This window comes from Diorhabda carinulata, chromosome 7 (genome assembly GCF_026250575.1).
Source record: "Diorhabda carinulata isolate Delta chromosome 7, icDioCari1.1, whole genome shotgun sequence".
Lineage (NCBI taxonomy): Eukaryota > Metazoa > Arthropoda > Insecta > Coleoptera > Chrysomelidae > Diorhabda > Diorhabda carinulata.
In genome coordinates, this window is record NC_079466.1 from 18,675,572 (window position 1) to 18,696,769 (window position 21,198).

Consider the following 21,198-nt stretch of genomic DNA (forward strand, 5'->3'; position numbering starts at 1 on the left):
TAATTCAGTAATGCATTAACATTTGTTTTTAATGAATGAGAGGAAATATCTACATTTCATGAAGGAGAAGCTAATTTTATGTGAGTTCCTGTATTGAGCCCAGTGAACATTTAAAGTTTCGCAAGTTGGGTTTTTTATTCTTCTGGCAATAACTTGAAAAGTCCAAACCAATCGTGCAATAAGAGTTGAAGATATGTTGCATTTTCACGGAACGAAAGAGTTATTGAGTATTTTATTCCTGCAAATCGAATTCCAGTTCCTATGATAGCTCTGGCTCCATATTTTGTATTCCAGATTTACCTTCCAGACGTCAAAAATATTCATACCCTTCATTGCACTTTGGAATAGAATACAAGCATCTACTAGAGCGTTGGTTTGTGTTAAAAATTAAAAGCTTATGTCGAACATATCAGTACTTCACATTATACCACTGGAATTGTTTTCTATGATTCGCCACATTTCTCCAATATTCAAATACTCTTTTACTGTAAGCTTCTGCTGAATATATACTTTTGCCATGCTCCAGATCATTGTTGAACCTTTTGTGTCTGGAAGTGGATAACTTCTCCCAGAATCATGTTAAACATAATTCCACGGTTACCAAATAGATAGAGCCACCCACCATTTCATTATAATTTCAGTGTTGATAAAAATTTGAGAACATCCATCCAGCATTGTATACAGGAATTTCTTATTTACTCGCAAATGTAATATATGAATGCTTTTGTCATCAATGGTACATAATAAATTGATATGATTACTATTAAAAGATCCGTTCTTACAAAATTTCAACTCTTGATAACTTAAGCGTAGTGACCATGCACAGTGAAGAGAATTAGTGGAATGGACAGTTATACATCAATAAGTGGATGCTAATTCGAAGACCTTCTAAGCAACCATTCCTGATCTCAACTCGATGTCATTGTTAATCGCATGTGTATTCTTTAATATTATAAGATGGTCGATATAATGACATAATTTCTGCCGAAATTGGATGGTATCGATATAACAAATGAATTATTTAAACAACGCGCTGCCACATCATATGCACACCTTAAAACAATTCATTTATTGCATGCGACATTCCCTGTATATTATCTTGTTTCGATGATTTGCCAAATAGATTATGTGATTTAAAATTATTGGATTATTTTTTAAGAGGTTATTTTGATTTGAGATATATGCTACGAAGTCATTAAACATCAGTGCAATACGGGAGGAAGTTACTGAAATAAAATGACAAAAATCTAGGAAAATTCATACGCATATTTTGACTTTGAAAGAAAAGAAAACACATATTGAGTGTATACTGTTGATACTAATTTTTTGAACTAGATTTTTTCTTAGTTACTATATAATATGTTGAAATAGATATAACTTTTATTATCACTCACATTTAGTGTTTACATATTCAAAGAAAATCATAGTGTCCTAATAATAACTGAGGATACTACATATGATATATATTATGAGAAATCTTGTGACATTTTCTTATAAATATCCTTTAAATGAATTTCTACAACATTAATCGCCCTATATATGTAACCATTAGTGATTGAAAATTAGATTTTTTCCACTTATTGGATCCTGAAGTCAATGCAACATTCAGTTATTCATAGCCCATCAGTTACTAAAAGTCTTTGATTAAATTTAGTAGAAATCTGTTAGGAGGCGAATGGAAGCAGAAGTGAAGTGAATTCGGGAGAGAAAGAAAACAAGGTAATCTCTTCTGAAAATCTCTGATATTTGATCGTAGTTTGCGGGCGAGCCGCAACGGCGCAATTCCAATAATTGAATCGCTCTCCAATAGCCGTAATGCGCTAATAATACGTCATAATGCTCGATGGTATCGCCTGATGAGATTGCTTTGTTTCGTTTAGCGCTGGGGATCCTTACTACCGACCTCTCTTTCTCTCTCTCTCTCTCGCTCTTGTCAAGCGAAGAACTTCTAGACAGATTGGTTAGAAGATCTAATATAATTTGGGCGAATATTGGTTTTGAGTGTTTCTGAGATATTAGTTTAAAACCAATCGAGGGTAAAGAATAATATTGTAGATGGAGTAGGCCGAATGTATTGTTTAATAAATGTAATAGCGAACATTATTATTTAATACGAGGTGTATCAAATATACATACATATAGATTTTATACATCTAAACATCTGAACTGAAAATTTTCGCATCACAAATGAAATATAAAGGTTGTTTAATTACCCTTATCATTGATTGAGTAGTCTACAATAAATTACTTCATACATTTCAGTATTATCAGCTATACAGTAAAGAAGTAACGGAAGAATTATGTAGGAAGTCCTTCTTTATTACGAGGGAGTTTCAGTGTACATTGTTCTCAGTATATTGACAGGTCTCCATTATATTTGTTAATCTTAAATGTGTTTTGAGATTTGTATAAGGGATAAAAAGTCCCTAACAATAGTCACTCAAAATAGGTTTCACGCTTAAACGGAATAATCGAGAAAAAAACCTTCTTTAAAAATTCAATCGACCACGATTCGCTGAAATATGATATGATTAACCAATTTTGATTCAAGTGCTAAACTGAACCTGAAAAATCACATCAAAATCAATCGAACAATGACTGTTACAAAGTTGCATTATGAAATTAATGAAATTTGGTCAATATAATTCATGCAAACTGCAAAATGAGAGCAAAATTATCCAGTAGGAATTGTAATTTAAATATGTGGTCTCAGAGCTCTCAGATCGTAGTGATGCAAGTAAATTAGGATAACGAATCTTGATTACAATAAGGAAAACAGAATGTTCAAATAACACATCATGGTAAATTGAAAATATATACGTAGCAAAAATGAGTCCAGCCTCAATATATACCGCTGAAATTCAGCATGTTCTTGGATGGGGAGAAGAGCGACAATTAAACAAGTATAATGTAGAAAACGTTAATGGATGGATTTTAGGTAAAAAGAGGAATTGGAAGATGCACATCAGTGGATAGTATGAACTTCACGAAACAAACCTACTATAGTTCCCAAGAGCTTAGAATGCTCTCGATTATGTTGCAGCGACAATTGAGCAGTGAAAACTAAGAAAAAAGACAATTTAACTAATCTAAAGAAGAAAAAAGTAATCCAGACGTAAGAAAATTGTTGATTCAAATGACATAGTTTGAGCAAACTCAATATCCAATACTAAGAAATTGTAAATATATTTATATTGGTAAGACAAGAAGTGAATTTTGGTTTTCAATCTAAATAACTTATAATTATATTATTATTTATTCTATTCATGTGACAACATATCCAGAGATATTTTTCCTTTTTAATGGTACTAATACTGAAAACCACTGATTATTTATTTTAATCAACTTGATGTATAAAAAGCCTATCAAGTTATTGTTGGTATCGGACCCCTATAATAATACTTAGGTGCATTAACCTCCTAATAAAAACAGTTTGACGTTTTAAAACTCCTCAATTTTAGAGTAATTAGTCTGTAGCTCAACCAAGGTTGTTAGATTCTAACAGTATGATCAAATTTGTGAAATTCTCTTCCCTTCAGAACGGATGACGTGTGTCTTGTTTAATTACCAAGAGGGGAATATTCATATAGTGAATGGAGGAAATTTAATTAAAATGGCTTGTTATAACAGAAGAACGTTATAAGCACATAACACAAGTGAACGCTACTATATTTAACTATGAAGGTGTATAATTTATTAAAAAAGTAATTATGGAGGATAGTCGTAATATTCGTAATTGCAAAATTAATTTTCTTAATGGACCATATGACGACTATATGCGCTAAACAGTCGAAATTTAAGTGGATGCCCCTGTATGGAGTGAAAACTACTTGCATTACTTATATTACAATTTCATAACATAATTTACTCTCAAGGATTTTGATTTTTTATGATTTGAAATAGATAGAAAACCATTAGTTCTTAATTGAACAAATCTATTTTTGAGTCAGTCAAATTGAAGAGCTCGAATCTAATTGGTTCGAAAAGACACATCAGTATTTTTATAATATAAAAAGCAAGATCAAGAAGATAAACCCTTTTACACCCGTGGAACTCGAATGGTGCTTGCCATGTGGCAGTTAAAGCTGGGACATGTATGCAAGTTCTTTTCTAACATGTCAACTCCATTTTACGTGGACGGATACGAAAAAGCGTACGCCATCTCGTGTATTCATTCTTCATTCCTACATACCTTTATTATATAAAAAGGAAGTATAAGAGGGTAAACCCTTTTACACTCGAGTGCCTTGGAGGCTGATTCCACAGACTTGCACTTCTCCAACAAAATGAGTTCCGATAAATTAAAGTCCGCAGGTGAACTCGGTGTTCATGAGGCACGTTTATCTGTCGAGTAGGTCTTGCGAAAACTGCTCTGGTGCTCTGGGTGGGATTATGTTGGACAACTCGGAATAGCATTTGCCGTTATAGTATCAAGAGATATTTTAGGCTGATGTACTCCAGAATTTGATAGAATCACAATAACATTAGATTGATATTTATAAATCAGTACATAATATTGGACAGTTTTACTAGGGCAGTATGTATGTACAGGGTCCTTCACGACGAGTTGAATCGATTTGTATATGGGAAAGTACTGCAACTAGTGTTCTGAAAATTTGCTTGCATGAGTTTTCCGAAATGCTCGTTTCAGCTAAAATAATTTCAGTTTTCTGAAATTTCCAGTTATACCGAAAATGGACCCAATCTTCGTTATTTTAAACGAATTTTTTTAAAATTTTTTATTCAATTTGTGGAATCTACGCAAAATTTTAACATAACTTTATGTGAGGCATCGTGTGCCTAAAGTCCACCATTTTCTAATTATTTCACATTTTCGAAATTTTTTAAAGAATTATATATATATATATATATATATTTAAGTTTAAGTGAATCAGGTCTAATATTTTTGGGATTTGGACAAACAACACTTACAGCTTTCAAAATCTGTGAAAACCTTGACAAAAATTTATATATGGTGTTAAAAAAATTTTAAACCATGAAAATTTCAGTTTTTTCAAGTTTCCACAAACTCCATTAGTTTGAGATATATATTTTACTAACGGAGTCCCCTTAATTTAAAGAGGTAGAATCCAATAGTAAAGAGAAAAATGGGAGTTGCCATTTGAAAAAATTAAGTTTTCGAAGTTTTTGGATAGCGAAATTCGGCACCATTTTCTGAACACCCTATAAAAATATTAGATCGGACTCACTTAAACTTAGAAATCTAATTTTTTTAGTGGAGGGCTGCACGTGTCCAAAAATTTCGAAAATGTGAAATAATTAAGAAATGATGGACTTTAGGCATATTATGCCTTCCATAAAGTTACATTGAAATTTTGCGTAGAATCCAAAAATTTGTTAAAAACCATAGCATTCCGGTTAAAATAACGAAGTTTGGGTCCACTTCCGCTATAACCGGAAGTTTCAGAAAGCTGAAATTATTTTAGGTGAAACGTGCATTTCGGAAAACCCATCCAAGCAAATTTTCAGAACACTAGTCGCAGTACTTTTCCATATAAATATCGATTCAGCTCGTCGTGAAGGACCCTGTATATGTTTGTATTAATACAAAGCTGAAAAATACAAGATATCACGTACCCTCAACTATATAGGTATCGGATGGACACTTACAGAGACTTTATCAAAGAAATTTTGAGCTATGCGTTTATTATAGAATGAGCTACATGGATTTTTATAATATTCTTCTCATTTCCCTGTAGGTTTTATTGTACTATAATTTTTTTTCACATTTTATCATACTTAAAGTCCTCTACCCTGGTATATTCATTTTAAATCGCAAAACGGTACTTACTTAAAAAATATGCCTCGTACTAAAAGCAACAACGCTTAGAATTCTGCTGTAAATACCTAAATTTATTCTATTTTATCTATAGGAAGAATGAATTGTTGTCTACAGAGAAGTATTCTGCAGGAACAATAGATATTCTTTAAAAAACCCCGTTAAAGGTTATGGTCGCATATTTTTTGAGTACACAACAAAAACATATTTTCAAAAGAGTCTGCTAGGTAAGTAACTTAACAGCAGTCAAATAGTCTTGATTTCATACAGTTGAACATATTTTTTTCGGCTGTTCATGAATGGAAAGATAAAGTATCGAGATTCTCATAAACAAACTTGCAGCAATAATTTATTACCCGAAGCAAAACCATATTAATGCTATCCAAGTGGGTTAACCAACTGTTTTTTAGATGATACTCATTATTTCATGTCCCTTACTTATTTATTTTTTTTTGTTTTCATTTCTTTATTCGTTATTGTTAAATGTTATTTATTGAAAAAAATTTACAATATTGTTCGAATATAGAAATATGTAGAACATATTTTTTGTAATTTTTCTTATAATTTGGAAAAATCAAAATGATAGGGTGTTGCATTTAATATGCTGACCAGCTTGTATTTATCTTATTTTGTAGAACCATTCTAAAAAATTGCTTGATTTCTTATTAAACATTTGTAGCCGTTAAGTTAAAGAGGAAGTAAATTTGTAAGGCTAAGGACAAGATACATTTTTTAAGGAGATTTATGTCATTATAGTGTTATTTTAAATTCCTGATTAGGAAATCCAAAATTTAACCTAAATTCTTATTTCTATTATATTGGCTTTTACAAAAGTACATTTTGGGGTTGTTTTAAAGTTAAACTCGGGGCACTATTTCAGGCATACATCGTTTTCTTTGTCTAACTAACTGTATAACCATATAACAATAAAAAATATTCTTCAATGTCCCCAATGAATGTTTTTGTTCCATCAACGCGAATTGTGTTATTTCGATAAATTGTTTTTATGTAATAAATCAATAATAAAAAGTTCTTTTACGTAGAAGTAGGATTTCAGTTCATAATAGGTTTCTTTTATTACAGCAATTCTTTGTTAAAAACACGTAAAGTACTCGAATTTATATCTTTGAATTCAGTGGATATCTGAGAATATAAAAACAAAATTACCATAAAAAAGGAGCAGTAGCTCGAAATGGTGAAAATTTAATTTGTTTTGGAATATTTGAGTTGAAAACAATCGAACCGCTAGTAAACGAGAAAAGAATACTTAAAAGAAATGTGGTCAAGTATTTGTAAACAGATCGAACAATGATTGACGATATCCAAGGAAACTCAGAAATAGGTACTTCTTCGATTCTTCCAAACTTACATAAATAAAGATAATCATCCTATGTCAACAACATTTTCCAAGTTTTATTTAGATAAGGAAATAGGGCATTTTCCGCTCTTACTGAAAAAGTAATTTGTCACTTTGAATAAGAGAGGTTTTCAAATATTTTTTCTCATTTTATTGCTCAAAAATATTGGAAATGGTAACATGAATACTTAAATTTATTTAACCATTCAACGTATTCATTAGATATCAAATAATATTTCGCTAACGTGATCAGTCTGCATATGCTGATAATTGGAATTACAAATAAAAAATATTTTTATACATATCGCCGCCCTCATGAAATCGCGCCGTACCACAAGTCGATTTTTAATCGAGTGATCTTGACCGCAAAAAATCATACTGTCTCTACCCAACCCCCTTGCTCACCAGACTTTGCACCTTGCAACTGGTATGCTGCTGGTATGAAATGAGTAATGTCTTGGAAGAAGAAAGTTTTAACACCATTTCAGAATTGTGCAAGCCACTACAGGTAGATAAAAGAAGCTTTCCTGAAATAATTCCAGTCATAAGATCAACGTTGTAATAAGTCCATTGACAGGTAGGGGGGAAAATTTTAAGGATTTTAATTATTAGTATTTGTTTCTAATAAAAGAATCGCAGTATTTCTTAGTCACATCACAGATACAAAAAGAAAAAAAATGAAATATTGGCATAGTTGAAACGAAGTATCTATGACATGATTCGGTGAAAAATTATTTAGTTCTAATTTGCAAAAAAATCCAATCAAAACTTATTTCCATACTACAAATCATGAAAATGTATAATCAATTAATTGTGGCAGGCAGTTCGTGACCATTTTTTTCTTTTAGTATAGACGGGGATAGATCGTAATTTGAAAATCAGGCAATGACATCTGCAGTCCAAACTATATCGAATAGGTCAACTCTTCGACGCTTCAGACCTTCCTTGGTAGGTAAGCATTAAATGAAAAGTCATTCTCTCAGATATAGAATAATTCGCAATTACATATATATTTAGTAGACGAGAATCACAACTCAGGACAAATTTCGTCCCTTCAAGAAACTAGAAGTGTTACCTTTGCTTTCAAAATCCTCTTTTTTAATTATTTCTTTAAATAAGTTTTCCGTATTTAATCAAATTTCAAAAGTTCAAACGATTATTTGATATCTTCCTTTTTTCTATAGGTTCAATAATCTATTGAGGCCTAGCGAGCTTCATTCCACGTATTTCTTTGTGTTTCTAATCTTAAAATTATCTAAATCGAATTGTATTGTTATAAATATAATCAATAGAAAATTTCAGAAAAATTCTGCAAATAATACAGACTCATGAGAAATATATTTCTTACCTGTTATATATTATATATAAAAGATATTATTTTTTCTTTAAATGATAGTAACGCATCTGCGTAATGTTTATAGTGAGTAATATGCGTAATTAGTTTGTTCTAATTCTTTACAAGCTCAAAAGTACGAGTTGATATCTAGTTAGTCTAGACCAGTTCCATGCATAAACAAAATTTTGCGTTACCATAGTAACGCAAAATAACTTATTAGAAGTGTCATTATAAAGTTTGACGTCAAAAAAGTAAACCGGAGTTACGCAATAAATTAAAAGAAAAAAGATGTCCACCGAAATTGTGAAAATCGAAAAATTGGAGTATCGAGCCATCATCAAGTATCTGTATTTAGAAGGGTTGAGATGTAAGCAGATTTACGAAGATATGCTTAGTACCCTTGGTGATCAATTTCCTACGTATGCAACCGTGAAAAATTGGACTGCAAGCTTCAAAAGAGGTAAATTTTCCACTGAAGATGATGACCGATCGAGAAGATCAGCTCCTGTGTCAGTCCCCGAAAATATCGATGCAGTTCATGATATGATCTTATTAGACCGTCGAATTGGACTAAAACGGAAATCTGAAGCACTGTATATTTCATACAAATGCGCTCATCATATAGTTTACGTCAATTTGGACATGAGAAAAATTGCTGCAAAATGGATCCCCAAATGTTTGAATGTTGATTAAAAGCCTGCAAGGGCAGAAGTATCGCGTTCGATCTGTACTCGATTTGAAAACGATGTAGACTTCTTAAACCGAATTGTTACTATGGATGAGCCTTGGGTACATTTGTACGATCCAAAAACAAAGCAATAATCGATGGAATAGCGACACTCTGGTTCTCCAAGACCTAATAAGTTTCGTGTCCAAAAATCTGCTGGAAAAGTTTTTTTGGGATTGCCATGGTGTAACCATGATCGATTTTTTGGATAAGAGTGGAACAATAACTGGAGATTACTATTCGACATTACTGAGCACTCTACGGGAAAAAATTGAAGAGAAAAGACGCGGAAAGCTATCCAAAGGTGTTTTGTTTTTGTAGGACAACGCCCCTGCACAAAAATCTCATGTTTGCCATGCAAAAAATTCGTGATTTAGGGTTTGAATTACTAGAACACCCCCTTATTCACCAGATTTGGCTCCGTCCGACTATCATCTCTTTCCTTAACTGAAAAAAAGTTTAAAAGGTCGTACATTTTCTTTCAACGAGGATGTAATAAAATCTGTGGAGGTCTGATTTGCAAAGCAAGAAGAAACATATTTTTTGAACGGTCTAGAGACTTTGCAGATTCGCTGTAATAAATGTATCCAATTAAAAGAAGAATATGCTGAGTAATTTTTCAATATATCCTCGTTTATGTTCAAATTTGAATTAAGATACTCCGATTGCTATTTATGTTATTTTGATCCTAATAACTATCATTGCGATACCAACCGTCAATATTACCAGATAATATAAAATATTTCATTTTTTTTCAAAAATGAATTTTGTGTTTCATTTGAGTAACGTCATAAATTAGTTGCTATTTCTATTTCTAGCTAATAATGAGTAACAAGTATTTATAATCAAAACTAGTTTTATTGTGTTGTAAAAATTCTCCATTCATATTTACAGACTTTTCTATGAATTCGAACCAATTTTCGAGCACTTTTTGTTTTTGATGGGCAGAAGAAAACAAAGAATCCATTAGTTATCAAATTAGGACCGTATGGTGGATAGCCCATCATCTTAATTTTATGAGCAGCGTTATGAGAATTTACATTATTATGATGTTATGATTCTAGTCGAAATTTACCATCTTACGTTGCTCTAATGCCATTCTTACTATATCACTGGTAATGCCAAACAAGCAGACAAAATTTTGCTTGGGTGTGCTTCTCACACGGAATATTGTTGAATTTCCGCATCTTATTTACCTTCACAGTTAGATGTTGTTTTCTTTTCAAGCCATATGTGACCCGAGTAAATGTTATACATACTTTCATGAACGTTCAGCAAATTTTTCCAATATTTCAATGCACCAGTCAGCGCGTACCTCCTTTTGATTTAATTATTGATCAATTTATGCAGGAGCCAACAGGAACACAATTTTCACAGCCAAATGATCATCTAATACAGGGTCACTCATGGGAACCAAATTTTTTTAAAATAATCCTAAAAAATTTCATAAAAAATTGAATATTTACTTCAAAAGAGTTTTATTTGTACAGAAACACTTGTTAAATTATAGCATTCACTTACGAAAAATTATGTCCGGCAAGTGATGTCCATTTTGAAGTGGTTTCTCGTGAAGCTGATGCGGCATTTTTGTTTGTTAACGAAGATAAAAATGGGCTTCGTCACTCATTAACAATATCAAATTTTCATTTTCTTCAAAAATGGTAAATCAAATACAATTTTGCTAGTAACTAATTTAGAAACATAACCGTGACCAAACATAAATAAAAATTTATAGAAAACTTAAAGAACAAGCGAAAAAAGCTGCAAAATTGATGATTCAAACTATATGAGCTCTAAAGAAAATAATAGCTAATAATAATATGATGATCCAAAAAGACAATGGCTATATATAACTTGGAGTATACAAGGAGGAAGTGGTTTGAAGTTTGGTTTTAAAATCATCATCAAGAGAATGGGCTATGGAGCTTATCCGTTTATTAATCTGGTGAACCGAAACTAAAAATAATGTTTAAGAGTATATACGAAAATGAAATAAAAATTAGTGTCACAATAAAGATACTGATATACTGATCTTGCACAAGAAAAAGTTGAAAACTACTGTTATTTGAATAAAAATTATTTAGTAACTTCAATCAGCTAATTGTTTTTTTAAATTTATAAAGCTCAAAAATATTAATAAAATAATGCATAATGTTACAATTTTGATACCTATCTCTAACATTAATTTCACAAATTGCAAAATTATTAATTCTTAAATGTTCACCACTTATTTGCTTAATTACCAGTACTCTAACGAAATCTTTCTAGCTCCCATTTTAATAAATTATTTAAATGCAATAGAATACTATCATGATACGTCGAAAAATGAATAATATTTGCACAGAAATATCGAATACATTTATTTGCAATCTATAGCAGAATGGCATTTCGTTTCCATTTGTCATGAACAATTACGGTAGCCCAAAATCTTACAGAAATAATGATTAATAAAACTCAAACTCTGACTTAAAAATATTCGCAAATATATATCCAACTGTTTGAGAATAGTTTACTAAGTAAAATATTTTGATCAAACAATTTTTTGTTCAGTAGAATATAACAATAGCAGAATTAGGAACAAATCTATCGTTGCCAAGACAAATGCTATTTTATTAAATTAAATAAGAGGTTAAGTAGTTAGTAATAACTCACATATAAGGCATTGAAAGTTTATTTTTATTTTGAGATCTGCTTGTGTATATTATCTTGCTTATGTTGGGTGAATATGCTAAAAGTGCAGTTGGCTTTCTACACCTCAAGGTATTTACCAACCTGTAACGTTGTTTAACTTGAATTTAAATTGTTGGTTATACTCTAAATTATCAACTATAATATGCTAAAAGAGTATAAACCTAACTAATGTAGAATTATTACATCAACAAAATATCAGCAAATACTATTAACAATATGTACACACCTTAGCAGCTTTAATAACTTCCAGTTGAATGTATGAAAGGTCAAGTATGTTATTCATCTAATAATCATCTAATAATATTTCAAAATATGAATATACGAAGGCGTATCAATAATTCTCCTCTCAACTGAAAGTAAAACACTGCTTTTGTCAAATTTATAATTGGACTTTCAATTGGCTGCAACATTTATATTTTAATTTGTACTTTAAAGCCATTGATAACATTCTACCGTAATCATACTTAATGAGCATTTATTTTTTTTTGGAAAAACTAGCTCTTTCGCACAACGAATGTGTGTGCGAATTATCCTTGAAAATTCTCTGAATTAGACTACAAATTGCACGTTTAAAAAATCTAAGAAGAAGGAAATCTATAAAGCTCAACAATACTGTTTCAAAAAATATAATATTTTATCCAAAATCTATTCCATCAAGAAAGTAACGATCTTTTGACTTGCCCATGTAATTGTTTATAAATCAGTAACAATATATTCTGTATAGTTACATCTTATCTAACACGTCTTAATAAAATATTCTCAAATGCTCGTAGCCTTTATTGCTTGATTGAAAATATATATAATTAAGTTGCTGAAAAGCAAACCTTATTAATATTCATTCTTCATCGATTGCATGCGAGAAACCTAAGCAATTCAGGATTAAATATTTAGATATAACGTTAAGCTACCGTGTTAATTCAAAAGGGCGTCACCCGCATCCGTTGGAAAATGACTTTCGTAAAATTCTTGCCCTTATTCAAAGATCATAAACTTTGTTAACTATTAGTTAACGCGCTTGTAAAATACAACGGTAACATGCGTCGGTTATCAAATCATATATTAACACGAGTTACTACTTCACATTTAAAAACCAAAGGATTATGTAATTTGATAACGTTAGATCGATTTTACGAGTCTAAATAACTCGTGGAACTTTATTATAAATTGAACACATATGATAATAGACTTTTTTTGATAAAATACAGAAGCCTTTTCCCATTCTTAAAATATTAATCATAAACGTCACAATTAGTAAAGCCACTTATAGAATTACATAAAAATGAAATTTTTTCAAATTACATTTTATTGTTCCTCGGATAGTCTCGTAAGGTTCGTTATAAACAACGAATATTTCTACAGATTTGGCATAATTTTTTGTTAAATATGGAACCTGCTTTCCTTCAAATGTCTTAGGCGTCAAAGTATTTTGTTTTAAACGTGATTGACGGATCTGTAGGTAAATGAAGATGAATGGCGAAAGTATTTTTGTTCCGACTAAAACAAGCTACTTTGCTTTGGATACACATAAATTGTAAGAAAATGAAAATGATCTTAATAAAACATGTGTTCTCGAAATTAAATTGACAGGTTGTTGATTGATAAATGTCAGTTGATATTTGACAAATAACTTGAATCATTACCAGTTTAACATTGTTGTGAGTTAATTATTTTAAATTTCTTTTTATAAAATTCAATATCAGGGTCTAAGCTACTTCCCTTGAGGTTAATGAGTTGACAAAAATGCAGAAAATTGTTTGTTAAAGACTATATTGTCTTTTGTGAATAATGATGTATTTACCATATTTTGAAATAATATAAAATAATTGAGGAGGTAAAAAAAATTACAGATACTAAAAATACAACAATACAACAAGTCGTCTGTTAGTAATAATATCTCAAAAAATTCATAAAAACTTCTCAATTACATACACAATTAAAGATTAATTTCAGCTTTAAATGTGAGGGAACTGAATATTTACCGTATTGTTCAACAAATCAATAATCAGAATATTTATTTACAGTATTTATGTATGACATTGTATTTGATTGAATGTTTAATATATAGAATCTTGAAATTATTGTGTGCAATAAGGGATGAGTAGATACATTGTTTGTTATTACTTTAATTCCAAAAATTTTAGTAGGAAATTCAAATCTTTCATCAGATTAGACTTGTCTGAACTTTCCTTAAGCAAATATTTGTCAGCGTCGTCATTAGGATATTATACATCGCCGTTTTCTCAGTTTGTCAAAGATGCAGCTTAGACACAAACAATCAGGGTTGTACCAGCCCCTAGTAATCGAATATCATCAATTAAATTGAACGTTCAGTTAAACTCTGAATTCTCAAATTTTAATCTTGAAATTATTTTCGACATTTTATACCAGTACAACCGTCTAATTATACGTCTAATTATTATTACGCTATTAAGGGTTTCATTTTCATTGCAGAAATGTTTGGTCGATCAAGTAACACATATTAGTAATAGTAGCACCTATTTTTCATTCTCCGCATTTTGTTGGAAGTTTGCAATTCTTTCTTTAGTCAAAATTAGAAAATTTAAGTCATTCTAAACAACAATTGACACCGTGCTTCATATCATCACGATATAACTCTATAAACTTCTATACTTTTTCGTCATTGATTGTTCCTTAAAATGAATTCAAAGGACATTTTCATGAGTATGTTTTCTGTGTTACTGTAAATCATATAGAATTGTTCATAGACGTATTAAGAAACTTTTCAATAAATTTAACTACGTCAATAACACCAGAATACAAGCAAACAATACCCCATGTTGCCATACGCATACTATTGAAATAAGCCACTGATAAGCTACAAAAATGCCTTGTCTGAAAATATTCATGGTTACTATAAAACTTGTCCGGCAAATACAGATTAGTCACAAATGCATCTTTTACTCCGAAGAAAACAATTTTGATTTTATAAATGATCAGTTGACTTAAAGGCGTTCTCATAAAATGAATCATCAAAAATTAGATATATAAATGAATATTGGAAGATGAATTATGTTACAGGTAATATAAATACACAAATATTCTATAGAATATTCCAGTTTTAATTTCACTATGTTTTCCTAGTTTGTTCTGATTGAAGATCTATGAACGACAGAGAATATTGTGTTCAAATAAGCCTAAGCAACAAAATCATTATTGATTCACAATGTTAAGCGAGAATAAATAATAGACTATTATTACACCCATATTTTTATATTCTATGAACTGTATACCTCCTGAAGAAACAAACCATCCATGAATTACGCATATATACGGAGGACCATCATTGGTGAAGTCATATTTAAAATTCTAAACTATTAAAATACAAAACCTCAAAATAAATAAAAACAAAAATTAAGTAAATTATTGTGGTTCTTGGCGATTTCACGTTTGCTGTCCTGCCTATTTCTAATATAAATTTTGAAAGTGCTATTTCAATTTGACTATTATAGGATGTTAAATTTCAAAATGTGCATCTGATCTGGAGATTAGGAATCAAATGAAAGAAATTCAGTCAGTATTACTTTTACTCTCAGCGTATGTAAAATTAGTTTTACTGACGCTACAAATAGCAACGAGACACTATCATAAAAGTCGAAGTTTGGATTAACAAATGTGTTGAAAAATATATTGTCATTAGATTAAACGAGCCTCAAAGGAATAAGTGAATGTGAAATAGAATATTGTGTTTTATTTTAGCTTTTTGCAAAGTTGCAAAGTGAATAAGAGATACATTATTTGAGGTTAGTCAAAAGACCGTCAGACAATATTGTGAATGTTAATATAATAGTTTTAAACATAGTGTTCTATGTTATTTGAGACATAACTCAATTTTAGATTCATTGTGAACCATTTTTGATCTGTGAACTTATAGAAACTTCTAGAAATGCTTAGCAGAGTCGCAGCCGTTCTTCTAATATATAAAGAAATTCGGTTCTTTATGAATACACAGAGAATACGCTCTTTGAATTCTTAAATATTGACTTACTTGTTAGGGAATATCAATTATTTACATGTAGTATAACAACAGAAACGAGACGCCGACATAAAAACTTTTGATTGAGTAATGGAATTAAAATGTCACGCTTACTGATGTGTGATAAGAAATGTGAATAGTACAAAATATTCTTAAATGGAAATATATAGACCAATTATTTCCCAAAACTAAAGTCTAGAATTCATTCGAGTTCTGTTGTAACAAATTTACTTTCAATCATACCCGTTAAAATACTATGTAATTTACGAAATATATTAATCCAAAAGTAAATATATTTTTATATTTAGAATTGCTTTGTCTTCACACGATTTTGAAATAAAATTTAGAAGGACAAAATAAATTAAAGAATCAGACTTTATCATTAGCAGAATAGTGAAGCTTGGTAACAGGTAGAGGCACATATGGTCAATTATCGTACAGGTAATATTTTTGAGCCGTGGAGCATCCAAAAAAGCATAAGAATACACAGGAAACAATGTATAGATAATATTGTCGATGCAGATCACAAGTATTGAATTAAAGTACCTAAAAAGTGAGAATAAAAGAAGTTAAGAAAGGCCTCTATTTAATATTGGTCGGAATAAGGCTGAAGAAGGTGTAGTGGTTGTTCCTGTTCGATGTCAACGACACAAGCTTCGTGTGTTCTGCACATTTTGTCCTCTATCTATATTTTAAGTGGGTAACAAAGATTTGGTTAGGTTAGGTTTTTTGGTAGAACTCAACTTTTTATGTGTTCTGTTATTATTTAGGCTGTTAAATTACCCAAATTATTGATAAAAAGCCGTTTTTTAAGTGGATATTGTTTTATTGCTCATCTAAAACAACAAAGAATGAAAATCATACATTAATTCGGACGCTTGTTATTTCAACGAAGTTTAACTTTGATAACATACCTTTTATTATATTAACATGAGCTGTGCTCAACAATTCTTTATGTAGAACTTCTGTAACTAAGAATAAAACCAAAATACTATAACTGTGACATGTTTAGAAGGTTATAATAAAGAAATGTTCCCATGTTTTTTTCATCTGATCATTTATATTTGTGAAATTAAAAATTGCATGTAATCAAAAAATTGTTAACAATAAATAATTAATATTCAGCCGATTTTAATTTTAAATCTACCATCACAATTAGTCCGATCCTGTACCATCTGATATTTTTATTTAAACAGCTGTAAAAGTCATTTAGCAAATTAAGGCGATTATCTGAGGAACTTCAGATGACAAGTAGATACAAAAGTTGGGATGGTGGCAGATGTTGGGCTCTTTATATATTTAAAAAACCACCCACTCTATAGGATCAGTTTCTTGAGATAATTTAAATATTTACCATAGCGATTACGATAATCTGAATGCTTCCCAGAATTTTTACAAAAAAGGAGTTTTTGTAATCATAAACAAATTATAAGCTTGAATAATAAATATTATACAGTAACGGCACTAACGATAGAAGAATTTTTATTTAGGAAACCATCTAGATTCGAAAAAATTGTCCAAGGCATAATCTATGCAGTATTCTTCAATTTCTATATTTTCTTTCTTCTCATTAGATGATATACTTAAAAAAAATATTGCGATAGGAGTATGAGGATGTATTGATATCTAGTTAGCCTAAATCAGTTCCATGCATAAACAAAATATTGCATTACCATAGCGCCGAACAATAACTTATTAGAAGTATCGGTGTAAAGTTTGACGTCAAAAAAGTAAACCTGAAAAAAGATGTCCACCAAAATTGTGAAAATCGAAAAATCATCAAGTACCTGTATTTAAAAGGGTTAAGAGGTAAGCAAAATTTACGAAGATATGCTTAGTACCCTTGGTGATCAATTTCCTACGTATGCAACCGTGAAAAATTGGATTGCAAGCTTCAAAAGAGGTAAATATTCCACTGAAGATGATGACCGATCGGGAAGGCCAGTTTCTGTGTCAGTCCCCGAAAATATCGATGCAGTGCATGACATGTTTTTATCAGACCGTCGAATTGGGCTAAAACGAATATCTGAAACACTGAGTATATCATACGAACGCGTTCACCATATAGTTCACGTCAATTTGGACATGAGAAAAATTGCTCCCCAAATGTTCGAATGTTGACCAAAAGCGTGCAAGGGTAGAAGCATCGCGTTTGCTCGATTTGAAAACGATGTAGACTTCTTAAACCCAGGCAACAATCGATGGAATGGCGACACTCTGGTTCTCCAAGACCTAAGAAGTTTCGTGTCCAAAAATCTGCTGAAAAAGTTCTTGCTTCAGTCTCTATGGGAAAAATTAAAGAAAAAAGACGCCCCTGCACACAAATCTCATGCTGTCATGCAAAAAATTCGTGATTTAGGGTTTGATTTACCAGAACACCCCCCTTTTTCATCAGATTTGGCTCCGTCCGACTATCATCTCTTTCATCAACTGAAAAAAAGTTTAAAAGGTCGTAAATTTTCTTCCAACGAGGAGGTAATAAAATCTGGGGAGGTCTGGTTTGCAGAGCAAGAAGAAACATTTTTTTAAGATCTAGAGACGTTACAGGTTCGCTAATAAAAGTATCCAATTAAGAGGAGAATATGATGAGTAATAAAATATATTGACATTGAAATTTTGTTTGGTTCTATAGTAGGCTAAACATTTTTCAATATATCCTCGTAAATATTGCTGTAGAATTAGAGATACGGGATTGAAATTTGTTTTAGATTGAACCACCATACTGTACAATTCCGTTGTTCTTTAAAACAGCTGAAAATTACGAGTTCGTAGAATAGTATCAATATCACTTATTTCTCTTTTCTTAAGACTTATTCTTGTTTCTTCTGCTATTCAGCCTCTTGAGAAGTAGATGTCCAGTAGTCGTGCCTTCTCTTGGGAGGTCGGCTGGGAGGTCACCTTGAAGTTGGTTTTTCATCCTTTGCCCATTTAGTCCAACTATCTTCCAACATACTATCGACGTGGTCTGTCTAATATCGTCGTCTCTATCTCGTGAATCATACTATATCCTCAATTTTCAGGTCTTAAAATTTTTCTTTTTATTTTCCCCTGCATATGTAAGTATAGGTGTTACGATTGTTTTGTATATGAGGACTTTACTTTCAGTAGGCATATATTTGTTTTTTCTCAGACTTTCATCTTGTTGAATTCTTGTTAGTATTGGAGCTTGTTCAATAAACCCCTGTCAAAAGTTCCGTCAAAAAGCTACTTTAGATTCAATTTCGTTATCAGGAATCACCAAGATTCAATCCATTCCACATGAATATTCTAATGAGTTATATTTGGTACCTATCACCGTAGTTTCGGTCAAATGACCTATGATTCAAATGATTCTTTTTAGAAAAACACCCTGGTGCAAACTGACGGTGCTTGAGTATAGGGAATTTTTCCTGTGGAATGTAACTATATAAACCAAACTTACTATATTTTTTAATATGCGCAGTAACTGATATGTGGAGTTTACAATGTCAATTATAAATTTTATAACTATTACTCTTTATTGATCATTTTATCCTTTCACCACTTTTCAAAAAAAAAACTTTTCAACTCATGATTAAAACTGAGTACTATTCACTTTATTATGCTTTTCTTGTTTCAGGTGAGTAAATCAACGTATATTCTACAAGAGTGCAAAATATATTTATTGGACTTGGCATTCATTTTAATTCTGTAAGTAAAATAATGGACATATTATTCATATTCATCGCTGCAGCCCGAGATGACTTTCCTCGCGGCATTTTGGTATATCAATACTACTGTTCTGCTTTTTTCGCCGTCGAGTACCTATATCGTCAAGTTTAATCGCTAATGCTTTTTCTCGAGGAACACCTATGGTTTCTTCAAAATTTGAAGATTCGAATTGTTCTATTAAACAGAGGTAGCTTAGAGACCTACATTTCACACTATGCCTATGTTTGTCTGTCGAAGAATCGTTACTCTTGTTTTGAGGTAGACAAATAATCAAAAATATTTATAATTGGACATGGCTTTATTTTTTTTCCAAATATTCTCCATTATGACTCTTTTGCATGCATTTGAACCAATTGTCAAAGCAATACAAAGAAATCATCATTTTCCGAGCTTTCAAATACTTATGTATTCATCGTCATACTACTTATGTATGTAAAAGAAAGATAAAAATTGACGGTTCGACTTATTTCAGTCGTTTTAAAAATGTAGAAAAAGTCTAAGAAATTAAATAAATATATATGTATATATATAATCCTCGACTTTTTCTAAGATCTATAAAATAAATGTACTTTGTTCTGTTACATCTAAATTATATTGGAGAGCGTATCGAATTAACGTGATTTTACTATATCCGAAAATTTCGTTAATTTTGTTCCACACAAAATCTTGTATTATGTATCTCAATTTTCCTCTTGAATCATTAAATCTATTGATGGAAATTGTATGGAAATTAGTTCAGTAGTTTTTAAGTATATTGTGACATACAAATTTCCAACAATAATTTTGCCTTTTAGATATTGTCAAAATACGCCTCTGTATAGTTGCTGTCGAAATTAATGTAAAACATATCACACCTGTGAACCGTTACACTTAACTTGAAAGATTAATAAAAACAATTTTTCATGATCACAAAAATGGTAAATTCCGATAAAAGTAATTTATTTGAAAGGTCCTGCAGCCTGTTTTGTGTTGTGTAAGGAGAGTGCTTCATCGACGCTAAGAATATTTTCAATTTCGTTAAAAGGCCTGGCCACTTTGTTAACTTCGATTCCTTATAAGAATCGACACTTATAACGACCGAATTATATTGCTTTATTAGATTACTCTTTCTAAGTTATAGCTCCATAACTTAAATTAAGAAGTAAAATCACTTTTGCGAAGAATCTTCGAAAGTGCTGCTTAGATGAAAATTTTTGCAGAGAATGCACGATCAATTATCCATAAGTGCAGCAGATATTGTTTATTTCACGAAATAATTCTTTGCTTAGAGTTCATTTTTCTTAAATTTATTGATAAAGTTGGAGCAAGCTAAAAGTCCATCAATTATTTTTAATTTAAGAGGACAACATATACATGGAATCAATTTGAAAACGTACAATTTTCTATATGCAAACCACTAAAAATATTCGATAATATGTAATGCCCTTCATATTCCTAAGGCGGACAGTTGCAGGCTGGTTTTAAATTAAATTTCATTACCCTTAATTGGGATACACCCTCCAAAATAGAGGTATACTCTATTTTAAAGTTATTCAACTTCTTTTCCAAAAATGACAAACACTTTATCGTTATTTTTAGAGCTCCTTTTCGAACAATCCATCTG

General features: G+C 30.9%; 1 protein-coding gene across 4 annotated transcripts in view; it reads left to right on the forward strand.

Moving 5' to 3' along the window:
- LOC130896424 (LIM domain only protein 3-like) overlaps window positions 1-21,198 on the forward strand; it is a 162,362-nt gene that overhangs the window by 50,688 nt on the left and 90,476 nt on the right. The window contains exon 2 of one of the 4 annotated variants that reach the window (XM_057804489.1): window positions 8,006-8,105. The exons of 1 other annotated variant lie outside the window; for it this stretch is intronic. In XM_057804489.1, coding sequence (XP_057660472.1) covers window positions 8,043-8,105 — 63 coding nt within the window. In that variant the 5' untranslated portion in view covers window positions 8,006-8,042. Of the gene's footprint in view, window positions 1-8,005; window positions 8,110-21,198 lie in introns of those variants that run through there. 2 more of the 4 variants (XM_057804490.1, XM_057804492.1) reach the window with 2 other exon arrangements.